The 13,282-nt window shown below is 33.9% G+C and overlaps 1 protein-coding gene across 1 annotated transcript in view; it reads right to left on the bottom strand.

The window, feature by feature from the left end:
- Window positions 1-13,282, bottom strand: part of CenB1A (Centaurin beta 1A) — a 62,110-nt gene that overhangs the window by 39,343 nt on the left and 9,485 nt on the right. The window contains exon 2 of the mRNA XM_067288279.1: window positions 5,112-5,169. Coding sequence (XP_067144380.1) covers window positions 5,112-5,169 — 58 coding nt within the window. The remainder of the gene's footprint in view (window positions 1-5,111; window positions 5,170-13,282) is intronic.

Here is a 13,282-nt window from a genome sequence, read left to right as displayed (position 1 = left end):
TGAATGTCTGCAATATCTTGAGAAAACATCCCTTTCATCTGTCCGCCTTTTCACTCACGAAAACAAGAAAAAAAAATCACACATTTTTGACAAAAGGTTGCAACTGAAAGGGACATTTTGTCAAGATATTGCAGACATCCAACAGACTGTGACAAATGAGCTAACAAGCATCGCACTTGGTGCTTTCTCTGCTTGATTCCAAGACTTCTAGAAACATTAGCAATTGTGTATAGATAGCTGAGGGGATTACTCTGACAGGAGCTAGGATCATTACTTGGTAATTGCAAATTTTCTATTTTTTTATGAGCTTTATCCTGGAACTTTTCTGACAAACGGTGTATTAGAACTACTTATTGAAATAAGTAGTTCCAATATTTGTTTCAATTTTTGTTTTTAAATATCAAAAAAATATATTAATGGTTTGACAAGATACCAATATGGAGTTTTAGATGTTGACAGATTTAACTAAACTCAACATTTTCTTTTGTTTTTTTTAATCCAAAAATCTAAACAATTTTACAAATTTTCTATTTATCATAAATTTAGTATGCAGAGCTAGATTTCCTTCCTCTTCTGAACAGGATATATACAGGATATTCATTTAATAAATCCAGAATACAAGATTTAACAAATGTAGGATATCCTGACAAAATATATTATAAATATATAAGTAGCATTGCCATACTGCATTCAAGACAAACAAAAGAAAAATGATATTTTAATTTTCTGCACAGATTATTTTTTACACATTATAAATATATTAATAACGAACACATTTTTTTTATGGTAATATTAAAAACACATAAAATTATAAAATAATTCATATTTATATCTGGTACTAATTAGTTACTAACTACTCCATAGTTCATACAAGGAAAACTGGCAGCACTGTGTTACCTTATTCTCATTATTTTCAATAAGTTACATTTGTTGCTTATTCTTGAAATCTGTTCTCAGAAACTCATTTGAATCTTGAAGGTGCCCAAATTCTTAGAAGTATTCAATTATCTTGTTTTATTTCAACAAAGGCTAATACAGTAGAGTGTCGTTTATCCGAAAGCCGATCAACCGAAACATCGGTTAACTGAAAGCGTTCCAGTCGGACTGTGTGTTGCTGAATCAAACATTTTTGATACTAGATTAACTTCCAAAATATAATTTTTTTGTTTTTATATTTTCCAATATATTTATTTTGTTTGTACAAAATAAAGAAATAATTTTTAATGATACAACAGCCATGATTAATATTTAAAAAATTTTCATTAGGCTTAAAATCGACAAAAATTCAACGCAAAGTGACACGCAACGAAGAAAAATTTCAACATGAGATAGGTTAATATATTTTTTCGTACATAATCGGTTATCCGAAAAATAAGTTATCCAAACAACCCCAGCCCCCAATTGATTCGGATAAACGACGCTCTACTGTAGTAACAGAGATTTTGTGTCTATGTCTCTCATCATGTAACCTTCATTTCTATGAAAATGATCAAATTCATCTCGGAACACAGTTTGTCAAACTCTGTGGTGACTTATACTTAGAGGAAATTTTACTTGTTTATCCACAAGTAAAATCTTAATTCAACTTGAATAAAGTGAAAAATTATATTTTTTGTACCCAAAAATTTCTTCCACTTCCATGTTAGACATGGTTTCCAACTTATAGCAAAATTTAATGTAGAAAACCTGATCCATTCTAAAGTTTTTTCCATTTAGGCATATTTCATGTAGACAGGATTTACTGAATAATATTAGGGCAACCGGAAAGTAATGTCGTTTTTTTTACATTAAAATCAAACAAATAAATTAACTTGTTTTTATTTTTAATCAATGATGACCCTCATTATCAACAACCTTTTGCCATCTAGTGAGCAAATTTTCAATGCCAGATCGATAAAAATCAATTGGTTTTTGAGCAAAACATCTGGAGATGGCATTTCAGATATCATCCAAATTTTCAAATTTTTTGTCACAGAAAGTGTTGTAGCGATCAGAATAAATGGAAATCCAATGGTGCAATGTCAGACGAGTATGGTGGGTGAGGGTACCTCCCATCCCAATTCATTAAATTTTTTCCAGGGTTCGTCTTGCACAGTGTGGTCTTGCATTATCGTGTTGCAGAATAACGCCTTTTCTGTTGATAATCACTGGACACTTTTCAATTAAACATTGATTTACTTGATCCAACTGTCCAGTAAAGGTCTGCATTCACAGTTTTTCCAGGTTTCGGCACTTCAAAATGAACGATTCTGCGAATATGCCACCAAACACACAAAGCGCCTTTTTAGGATGTAAACCTGGCTTAGAAGTACTTTGTGGCGATTCATTCGGAGAGAGCCACTGCCTTTCGCATTTTGGATTATCATAGAGGACCCATTTTTCATCTCCAGTGATCAAGCAATCAAAAAACGCTTCTGTATTGTGCCGTTGAAGCAATAAGTTGCATGTGGTGGATTGGTTAGCTTTGTTTTCTTCAGACAGATTATGCAGGACCCAAATGCCCGCTCTGCATACTTTACCAATCTGCTGCAAATGTTCTTGGATGGTCGAGCAAGGTTGGTTAAGAGTGTTTGACAGTTCCTTGATTGTCTGATACAGATTTGCTTCCACTTTCGCCCTTAGCACATCATTGTCTAAAGTTGTTGGTCTTCCTGATCGATACGAGTCAGAAAGATCAAGATTACCGAATCTGAACTTAGAAAACCACCTTTGACATTTACGAACATCTAATGCACTTAGATAAACATCGCAAATGTTTTTGGTAGCAACTGTTGTGTTACTACCCTTGTGAAACTCAAAAAGCATACAATGCCGGATATGTACCTCTTCTGGTATTTGGCTGGCCATTTCACCCAAAATTGCAAAATAAAATTTAAGATTTAATTATTTACAAGTAAACAAGTCACTTTAACTTTAAAATGTCTTTCGCATGGCTTTGAAGTACACAATGAGCTGATAAATGATAAACAAGTATTGACATGTGCAGAAACGACATTACTTTCCAGTTTACCTAATATATGTTTCTATAATAAGAAAAAATATCAACTCAAAACACAATTTAATTGATTAAAGCCATCGTTTATCAAATAATTGAAGTATTTTCAGGCTACATTAATAATTAGTTACCAATTAATTTTATTAGAGGTAGATGGATATGTTGCCACTTCATATTAATTTTAATAATTATAATAAATTAATTTTTAATTTACAAATTTCCAAAAGAAAATGCAAATGGCCTTAATTTCTTGGCCAAGTGCCAAAGAGATAAGGACATGGGCACTTAAGGCATCCCCCAGTCATGTTTAGCTGATTGTTTGGCTTTAGACAATTTGGTACATTTATTTAGATTGGTAAGTGATTGATGCAATTTTGGTAACATTTCAAAAAAAAAAACTTCTTTCAAAATTTATTTTATTGCATCAATTATTTCAAATTTGATTTGTTTTAATTTATTTTGATAAATGCATTATATCACTAAATATTAATATCAATGATTCATACTGATATCTGAAATAACCAAGATAACTCTACTGATTAGAAACTTTTTATTCCAAATTATTTTTAAACCTTACTAATTTGGAAATATTTTGAAAGCATAATTAATGAAAAAATTAATTTTTCAGAAATATTCATAAGAAATTACACTGTATAAATTCTAATAAAAATTTTCTATGTAAAAAATTTATCAATACATAAGTAACATAACATTTTAATGTTATGTTACTTTAATTAGCATTTATTTTTTGATTTTATAACTAATACATTGGGTGATTGGTTAATGAACAAATAGGATAGCGAACACCTCACAGAATAAACACAAGAAGTGACGTAAAATAATGAATATCGATTGGTCTTCTCTTGTCTTCGGGCAACAATTTGAAACTTTTTGGAGCGCGGGAGACGACAACAACCCAGTATATACTGATTGGATAGTATTCATCTGAACTTTGAAACTCTCCCTTGTAATTCCAGCCTTTTATTTTTCTAACAGAAACAATTCTTTTATAGTATTCGCAAGACTGTCGGGCAGGCACTCATTAAGTTTTGCGTCGGATTTTATTTTTGAAGGTGAGAGAATAATAACAAAGGTAGGGAGTGGGCAGAAGATGTCTGATGTTGCTGGGCAGTATGGCTCGAACAGGTCTACAGTAGGGTGCAGTTCAATCTTATCTAAGAAAGATACTGTGTAATCATGAAGACTCAAGCAGTTTAAGGAGTAACAAAAATCACATCTGAGAAATAAAGAACATTGAAGAGCTCATCATGGAACCCGAAACTGATCTGACGACAGAAGAACACCAAGAAACTCGGCGAGACATGTTTTCTTCTGAAAAAGAGGATTAATGCTGGTATCTGCTATTAAACAACTTTTGAAGTGGGAGGATATCAGAACAACAGTCTTACAATGGCATCCAAACCAGGTTGAGGTTAATAGGCTTGGGGATCTCTACAATTACAATGCTATTAATTACTTCTGAAAAATCCTGGAGAGAGAAAAGCAATTGACACTGGACAGATTCTTTAACACCCAGACAATGCTAGTTAACTTAATTTACATTGTTTTGAATTACTTAGGTATTTTAAAGGCAACTATGAAATTATTTATAACATTTGTAATAGTATTCTCTTTTAATTAACATTCAACATTTATGTGAATTATGAAAAATTAATATATATTTTTGAAACATATATTATTGAATAAAATTGATAATTCCATGTAAGAATAATTATTTTAACTACACTATTTTATTTTTATCAAATATGCAATTACTCAGTATCACAAAATATTTTAATACATATTTTACCCTAATTTAATAAATAATACTCCATAATAATGTTTATAAATCTGTTATTAATACATTAATGTTTCTTTCATTTCCATATTCAGTTTGGAACATGGAAAAGAATTTAATTTATAGTAATGGAATTTTAATCATAATACTGTATATGTAAATTTTAAAACAGTTTATTTTACAAATCTAAACTAATTATTTAATAATTGTTGAATAGCCTTATCAAATGTCCAGGCAAAAATTCTTTAATAATAAAAAATGTTTTTATATTTATGAAAGATTTCTTAAATATATCATACAAATTCTAAAATATCTTACCTTTTCTAATTTTTGTTCAAGCTGATCTATATCATCTTCATTTTGTTGAAGTGCAGATCTATAAAAATTGAATTATTATTAAATATTTTCAACTTTTTACAAACTTTATTTAAAAAAATATATATATATATAGTTTTAGGATACTAATTTACATCAATATACATCCAATTCTACTGCTTTATATTCTTAAAATTTTTCTTCTTTATATGCTTATAAATTTATTTGATATATTTATTAATTATTATTGTTATGATACGCATGGTACTAAATAAAAGCATTTTCATTGTTCCACTTTTAGATTTTATTAACTAAAATGAAAATTTAAACACAGTTAAATGTGTACATTATAAAGTTTCCAGCTTAAACATGTTTTCAGTCTTAGGTTGGCTTCAACAAGGAAATGATCATTGCTTCAAAATTTCAATTCACACTTTTTTTTTTTTACTGTTTCAATCTAGACAGTATTTGCTACAGTCTTTCAAATGACTTCAACATAAAAGGCTTCAGAAAATAAAATATACTGGCACTTTCATTTATATATTCTCAACTGAAAAAAATTTATGCCATGCACCCACATTCTAAGTGAAATTTGTGTTTTCTCACTGAAAACATACTTTTAGATGCCATCTTCATTGATTTACTTGCTCATATTCAAGTGCAATACTTTCAAATTCTCTTTGCATTTATCTTAGTAATAATTAACAGTGAAGTATTCAATATTTTGTGTAATATGTTTTTTAAAATATGTCAATACGTTGGTGGGAAAACTGAACAATCTTACCACTATTTTAAAATCAAAACGATCTTACAGTTAGACCAGGACTACCCAAAATACAGCGAGAGAACAGAAACAGATAATATAACAATAGTTTACAAAGTTTCTGCTAAACTCGAATACTAAATGAGGTAGAGCAAGTTTCTTCTTTTCACACGCTGAAAAATTTTCCATCAAAGTACAGTAGGGCGTCATTTATCCGAATCAATTGGGGACTGGGGTTGTTCGGATAACTGATTATGTACAAAAAATATATTAACCTATCCGATGTTGAAATTTTTCTCTGTTGCACGTTGCTTTGTGTTGAATTTTTCTCCATTTGAGTGTTGCTTTGTGTTGAATTTTCGTCAATTTTAAGCCTAACGAATATTTTTATAATAATAATCGAGGCTATTGTATCGTTAAAAATTATTTCTTTATTTTGTACAAACAAAATAAATATATTGAAAAATATAAAAACAAAAAAATTATACTTTAGAAGTTAATCTAGTATCAAAAACGTTCGATTCAGCACGACACAGTCCGACTGGAAAGCTTTCGGTTAACCAACGTTTCAGATAAATGACGCTCTACTGTATAGCTAATAGGAAATGTCTCATCACGACATTCACTTTATTCACAAGATCCCATCTCAACTTGAAAAATGGCTAATATTCTTTGTTGACTCAAATAGGAACCAAAAGATGTTTAAATTTGTTGCAAAGATTTAATGTACAATATATTCTTAAAGTTACATATTAAAATTTATTAAATTTTTTTAATATTAACTTCTTGTATTTTACTTCATTGTTCAATATTAGACTCTTGTTGGTCATATTAACTGTAGTTTATACATTAGTATAAGATATGATTTAGGCTGAACAGCATATGTTAAAAAATAATTTTAAAATTCATTAATGACAATTATAATAATATTTAACTTCATCACATAAGTAAAATAAATTATTGATGGATTTCATTTCATTCCTAATCTGTGTGTGTCAGGTTTTTCAATTCAATACTTGTTTAAGTTTCCATTTTTCACAGGTTCTAACTAATATGAATTACAACACGAGCAGTTGATAACAAAGGTGTTCTGTAAAAATTCATATATGCCACTCTTCATTCACGCAAAATCACAATCCTTTCAATAATAAGATCTCCGCTTTTAAGGCCCTTATAAGAAAGCTAACACCCATTGTTTGACAGCAACGGATAGAAAAGTAGAACTTGATTGTATTTCAAGTATAGCCAGGCAACATGAATACTGTGAGCACTTTTTCTTTTTATCAATATACTATTCAGAAGGGTCTTTCCACAACCACACTAGCCACATTTGCCAATGATAACAATGTTCAGGTTAAATTTGATAACGCCCGTTTATTATACCATTGTAACGACTCAAGCACCTGAAACATCTGGAACAATTAAAGATATTCAAGGCCTTTAAAAAAGGTATGGTGGTCAATTATAAGGAAATGGACTCTTGCAACTAAGTGGAAGGCATTCTGACCTCCCATACATCTTGAATTAGGTTATGTATTTCAGTTTTTGTAAAATTCTCTTTTTTTAAATGGTTACTTAACTTTTTTTAAACTATTACGTTAACTATACATTAAGTAACCATTTAAAAAAACTAATTTTTTACATTTTTTATCCAGTTGGAAGCATGATGTTAAATGCTGCATTAGACATGTGAGTATTTTGTAATATATACAACTTTTAAATTTCTGTTCTATTTTTTTTTTTTTTAAATGCATTCATTTATATCTGCATTCTTTGAACCTGAGGATGACTGTTTAAAATGAAAGAAAACATTTGTTTTTGTTTTATTTCTTTTACTTTTGCTGGTTTATTGGTTTTTATATCTAGTTGAAGTTATTTATATTAAACATACAGGTCCAATCCAGAGATCACTTAGAAAGTGCTTAACAGAACACAGAGCCGATATAAATAGATGGAGGCAGTCTACTGTCCTCTCAATATATGTAGGGGAGGAGGAAATTAAACCCGATTTACAATGTGCTACCTTAATTAGAAAAATGGCAAACACGGACCAACTCAAAGTACTAGAGACGCTTGGGATTTTTATATCAGAGAAGCAGGGTCAATGTATAAACTTTGAGGAGGAGAAGCACATTTTACAGGCATAGCAGGCCCTCTTTGATACATCATTATGAAAAACAGTTTTAGAACTTTTACACTTGGATGCATCCTATTGGTAGATTCTGTAAAATTTTAAATTTGAATGTACTGTACATGTGAGCTCTTCTGCATTTGACATATTAGAACATCAAAATGTTAGAAGTTCCATCTGTTTAAAAATTTTTTCACCCGAAGCAGGTTTTAGAAGTAGACCAGAAACATTCGTTTTTTCGGAAAAATTGGCTGGGTGAATATAAAGGTAGTGAATTTTTGTACAATATAGTATAGCCCAGTTTTTGGAGAAGTTTTATTTTATTTATATTAATTTATACCAGTATTTTCATAGAGATTATACTAATATGAATTAATAATAAAATTGTAGCACACACAGCTTTCTGTTCCCATCTCTCAGATCCCACCTTAAACAGTGTGTTTACTAGAAAAATTTAACAGTGATGCTAAAATAATGCAATTTTCTGGATTTCATAAAGGCTCTGTCTCTAACTAGTTTTTTACTATATTTTCCAAAAATTGATAAGTCAAAAAACTATCATAGATCTACTATTCTCAGGGTTTTATATCAAAACAATCCAATATTGTCCAATCTGATGTGACTGACTGAATCAATTAATAGCAATGTTTTATGCAATGTATTTCAAAGCTCTTTAAATATTATGAATTTTTCTTATAAAAAATTTATTTCTTTACTAGAAAAATTAATATTTACAAGCAGAAATAAACCATTTAATTAATAAATTAAATAAAATTATATTTAAATTATAAATTAATTAAAAACGATTTTCAATTAGTATTTACTAGTAGTTTTTGTAATGATTACATGATTATTAAATTTATACACACAATTCTTGGTATTTGCTCTCTTGGTTATTTGTAACTAAAAAGCTGTAACCTACCGTACAACTATTCAAAAAACATTTGTGCATTCATTTAAATTACATATAAACACAATAAAATTATATCATTGATTGATTGATTAAATATTTATATTAAATAAATAATATAAATATTTATATTTATTAATAATAATAATAATAATAAATAAATATAAAAATAATAAATATTTATATTAAAATTTTATTTCCTGTCATAAAACAGAAACTGAAACTATTGAATATATGTTGATGTCATCATTTTGAAAATAAAGTAATTTATACAATCAAATTACTTTATTGGGCTGCAATTTGGAAAAATTATAGACATAAATCCCTCTGTCATCCATCCTTAATCTCAAGAACAGTGTTAGATAGATGAAAGTCAAGACCAGATATGGAAATATTAGAGGCTGGAGGCCCTGTTAACTATATATACAGTAAGACCCCAGTTAACGCTGTCTTGATTAACGCTGATTCGATACAATACGGTCTGCTCGAAGCCTAAAAAAAGCTCAAAATTTATGCTGATTCAAATTATTGCGGCATTTCATTGATTATTCCCAAACACGAACCAATCAGCAAAAGGTGGGGCAATTCATCATATCACTGTACTTTCCTTAAATCTATATTTTTTGACGCAATTTTGGAAAAAATATAACATCATGGATGCCATAGGCAATATCAACTTTGCTTGGAAGGAATTAACTGATCAATGCATAAACAAAGTGTGAAAAAAGTTATGGCTGAAGGTATCCAAGAATTCTCAATGAGAAGAGCTTATCGCAATATCATTAGGTTGACCAAATTGTCAACCTAATTGATACAGCGGGACTAGAATATGTAGACGAGCAGGATATTGAGGAGTTACTGCAGGTTTCTGGTGAAAACCTTACCAGCAATGATCTTCACAAACAGGCAGAACAAAAAATTCACGTAGAACTGGAGAATAGAGATTCTGAAAACGAAGAATCCAAAGAATTTCTCTACAGATTTCCTTAGGAAAAGTTTAGTAATGATAACTGAAATCGTTGATGAAATTGTAGTGAATGATCCAGATTTTGAAAGGAGTGCAAAAGCAAGATGAGGCATTTTGAATATGATCTCTTGCTACTGACATTTGCTTAAGGAAAGGAAAAAAGTGACAAATGGAACTACAGAGCTTTATTGAAAAAAACAAGAATTTCAGAAGAACCAGAACCTTCATCACAAAAAATGAACATTACATTTCTATATGCATATGTTTATGTATTATTTAACATATATTATTATGCAAATCAATATAAAAATAACTTAAAATTAAAGTAAAATTTGTTTATTTTTGGTCATGTGTTCCCCTTTCCCTATTTACTCTATGTTAAAATGATCTCGTTTAATGCTGTTTCGTTGAGTGCTTTGTTGTCTAGAGAAGTATCATCACATTAAGCAGAGTCTTACTGTACTTACAATTCAAAACTATATATAAACTTCTGGTCTAGACCAGAAGTTCACATATAGTTTTGAATTGTAAGTATTGAATTGTAAGAATTGTCGTAACTTCATTCAGGGCAAAATTTTGAGTTGTATTCACGTGACTTCTAGTCTAGACTGCAAATCACATGAATTCAATTCAAAATTTTTTCCTGAATGGAGTTACATAGATGACTGGGATGACACTGTTGTTATAAGGAAAAGTATGATGTGCAAAAGGCAAGACACTACTAATTTGAGGTGAAGAACATATTTTAAATTATATAAATTAAAGTATCATTCATACAAGATTTAAAATATTAATTAAAGAACTATCAACAAAGAAAAAAATCCAGTAACAAGTTGTTTAACTTCCTTGGCAACATTTAAAACTGTGTGGCACCATCTGTTATAATACAGTCGACTCTGCATAAGTTGACACCCGGATAACTCGACACCGTAGGTTAATTAGTCAGCTTTCTGTGGTCCTGGCCAACTTACATAGGCATTAATGTTATAAATGTTAAAAAAAACAGAATCGGATTTTAGGTTGGAGTTCGATGAGTACAGGTGACTTTTCTTGCAAGTGCACTTTACTCAACGAGTGTGTGGATGACGTTTAGTTTAGCAGTTCTTTATTATTTCACTTAATACATCTTGCTTAACCGAGTTTCGGAGTAGGTAGGATTTATTTTAAGTACTGTACTACTCCAGGGTGGAGTTACCTCCACCCTGGAGGTAGCTCCACGCTGGAGCAGTCAAACTAAACTTGCATCCAGGGGAGGCGCCAGCACCGTCGGAGACGGTGGCCCGCCGCGACGTGAAACGTTTTCGGATATATTCCCAACTTGCAGAACTGGATAAATTCCGGCTGATGAGCCCGGATTTTCCATCGGACCACGTGTATACTGTCTTTTTGGAGGGGAGCGGTCCACTACACCGCCTCCGTCCGGCAGAATTATACCAAGCACTTAAACCGCACTTTCCCCAACCAGCGACCTTAACAGACATTCGGTATGCAAGGGGCGGCTTTCTGATACTAGTCTCGGAACCCTCAGACTATTGAAAGAGCTCTCCAACTAACCAAGTTAGCAGGAACCCCAGTCAGGGGTCGTCTCGCCCCGGACAGTGCCCAAACTGAGTACCTACTGCAAGGGGTAGACCCCTCCAATATCAATTCAGGAAGTGCTAGAGGCTCTAATCGAGGCCGGCCACCCAATTATTGAGGTTCGGCGATTCACGCAGTCCACGACGACGTTCGCCACCCGAGCCTTTACCGTGTATTTTTCGGTAGCACGGGCTACTCCCATCAATTCTGTAAAACTATACTACCAACGTTTCTCGCTGTGAGCGCTACGTACCACGGCCAAGACAGTGCACCTGGTGCTTCGCTTTCGGGCACTCAGAGAAGACTTGCTGAGGATGGCGACGATGTCATCGTTACGGTGAGGACCACGACCCGACCCTATGCACCAAGATCGCCGACGACTGTATCCGCTGCAGAGGAAACATCCACAGTGTAACCTCCCCACAATGCCCTGCTGTATCGGCGCGAAAGCTAACATCCTCAAACTAAGCGCCCAGAAGAGACGCTCCTACACGAAAGCCAAGAAGTCGCAACGGGAGGACGGCAAAACATATGTGCAAGCGGTGGCTATTACAAAACCATCATCCAGCACAAGTGCGACCCAGGACCTCCCAGCGGGGAGAGTGGGAGCCAGAGGGTTGGAACGACACAGAGAGGAGGCAGCAGACAGAAATACTGACATGTCTAACAACTCTTGAAACAGCGGTAGCAGCCCTAAGGGAGGAACTGCGTGCAATACGACAGGCGATTAGTCCGGAAAACTGGACCCCCACACCGCAGACCGAACCGACAGGACCGAACCCAGGAGCAGCCACAGATAGCGGCGACGCTGATAGCTGGGAAACGCCTATCCAGGAAAGCAGAGACACAGGTGGCATTACCACAAGTAAAAAAGACGAGAGGGCATACTTGACGGCAGCGCACGGCAATGAGTTATTCCGATACAGACGATCTCTCAACAAGGGATGAGGACCCGAGCGGCCCGAGCTTATCGAACAGACAGCCCCAGGAGGAACTCCCAACTTTAACACCAGCGGAAAGGGTCAAGACCCACGGACGCACAACCTCTGCCACCGTCATCATGTCTAGGCAGCTACAGGGCCAACAGGCTTTACGCATAATCCACTGGAATGTGAGGGGAGTACGGGCCAAGAGAGAGATGATCCTAACAGTGGACTGGTATAAAGTGGCCGACATCATAATGCTACAGGAGACGTGGCTGAGGCCGAACACAACATTTAGGCTACCGGGGGTTTACAATCTTTCGATTGGATCGACCCTCTGGCCAAGGAGGACTCCTCACAGCGATTTCCCAGCAGTGGCCGCCCGGCATTTGAGTCACGGAATCACGGCAGGCGATCTGGAATATCAAGAGTCACTAGTCTTCGCCACAGGACGGCCCTTCTTGATTGTCAATATCTATGCACCACACGGCCAGCTCACTGAGGAGGATTTAGAGAAGGCCACCCAATGCGACCACAGGCCACGACTGATACGGGGGTGATTGGAATGCACACCATCCCCATTGGGACAGGGAGTGCATGGGGCCAAACAGCACAGGCAGAACTCTCTTCACATGGCTCACGACAGCGGACTATGATTGCCTTAATACCGGGGAACCAACGCACTTCTACCATGGTGGGGAAACTGCAATCGATATAACCTTATGCTCGACTGATCTTCTGGGATTGACGACGTGGGGTACGTGCAGAGACAATTTGGGCAGCGACCACGCCCCAGTAGAGACGATCGTAACTATGCCAGGCACATCTTTGCGGCACACAACCACCCGTATCCGGTGAAGAACAGATTGGACCCGGTACACCAACTGCCTAGAGGAGCACCT

This window comes from Centruroides vittatus, unplaced genomic scaffold (assembly GCF_030686945.1).
Source record: "Centruroides vittatus isolate TY-2023 unplaced genomic scaffold, ASM3068694v2 scaffold_861, whole genome shotgun sequence".
NCBI lineage: Eukaryota > Metazoa > Arthropoda > Arachnida > Scorpiones > Buthidae > Centruroides > Centruroides vittatus.
Note: the sequence above shows the minus strand (reverse complement) of the source record. Positions and strands in the feature narration are given on the sequence as shown.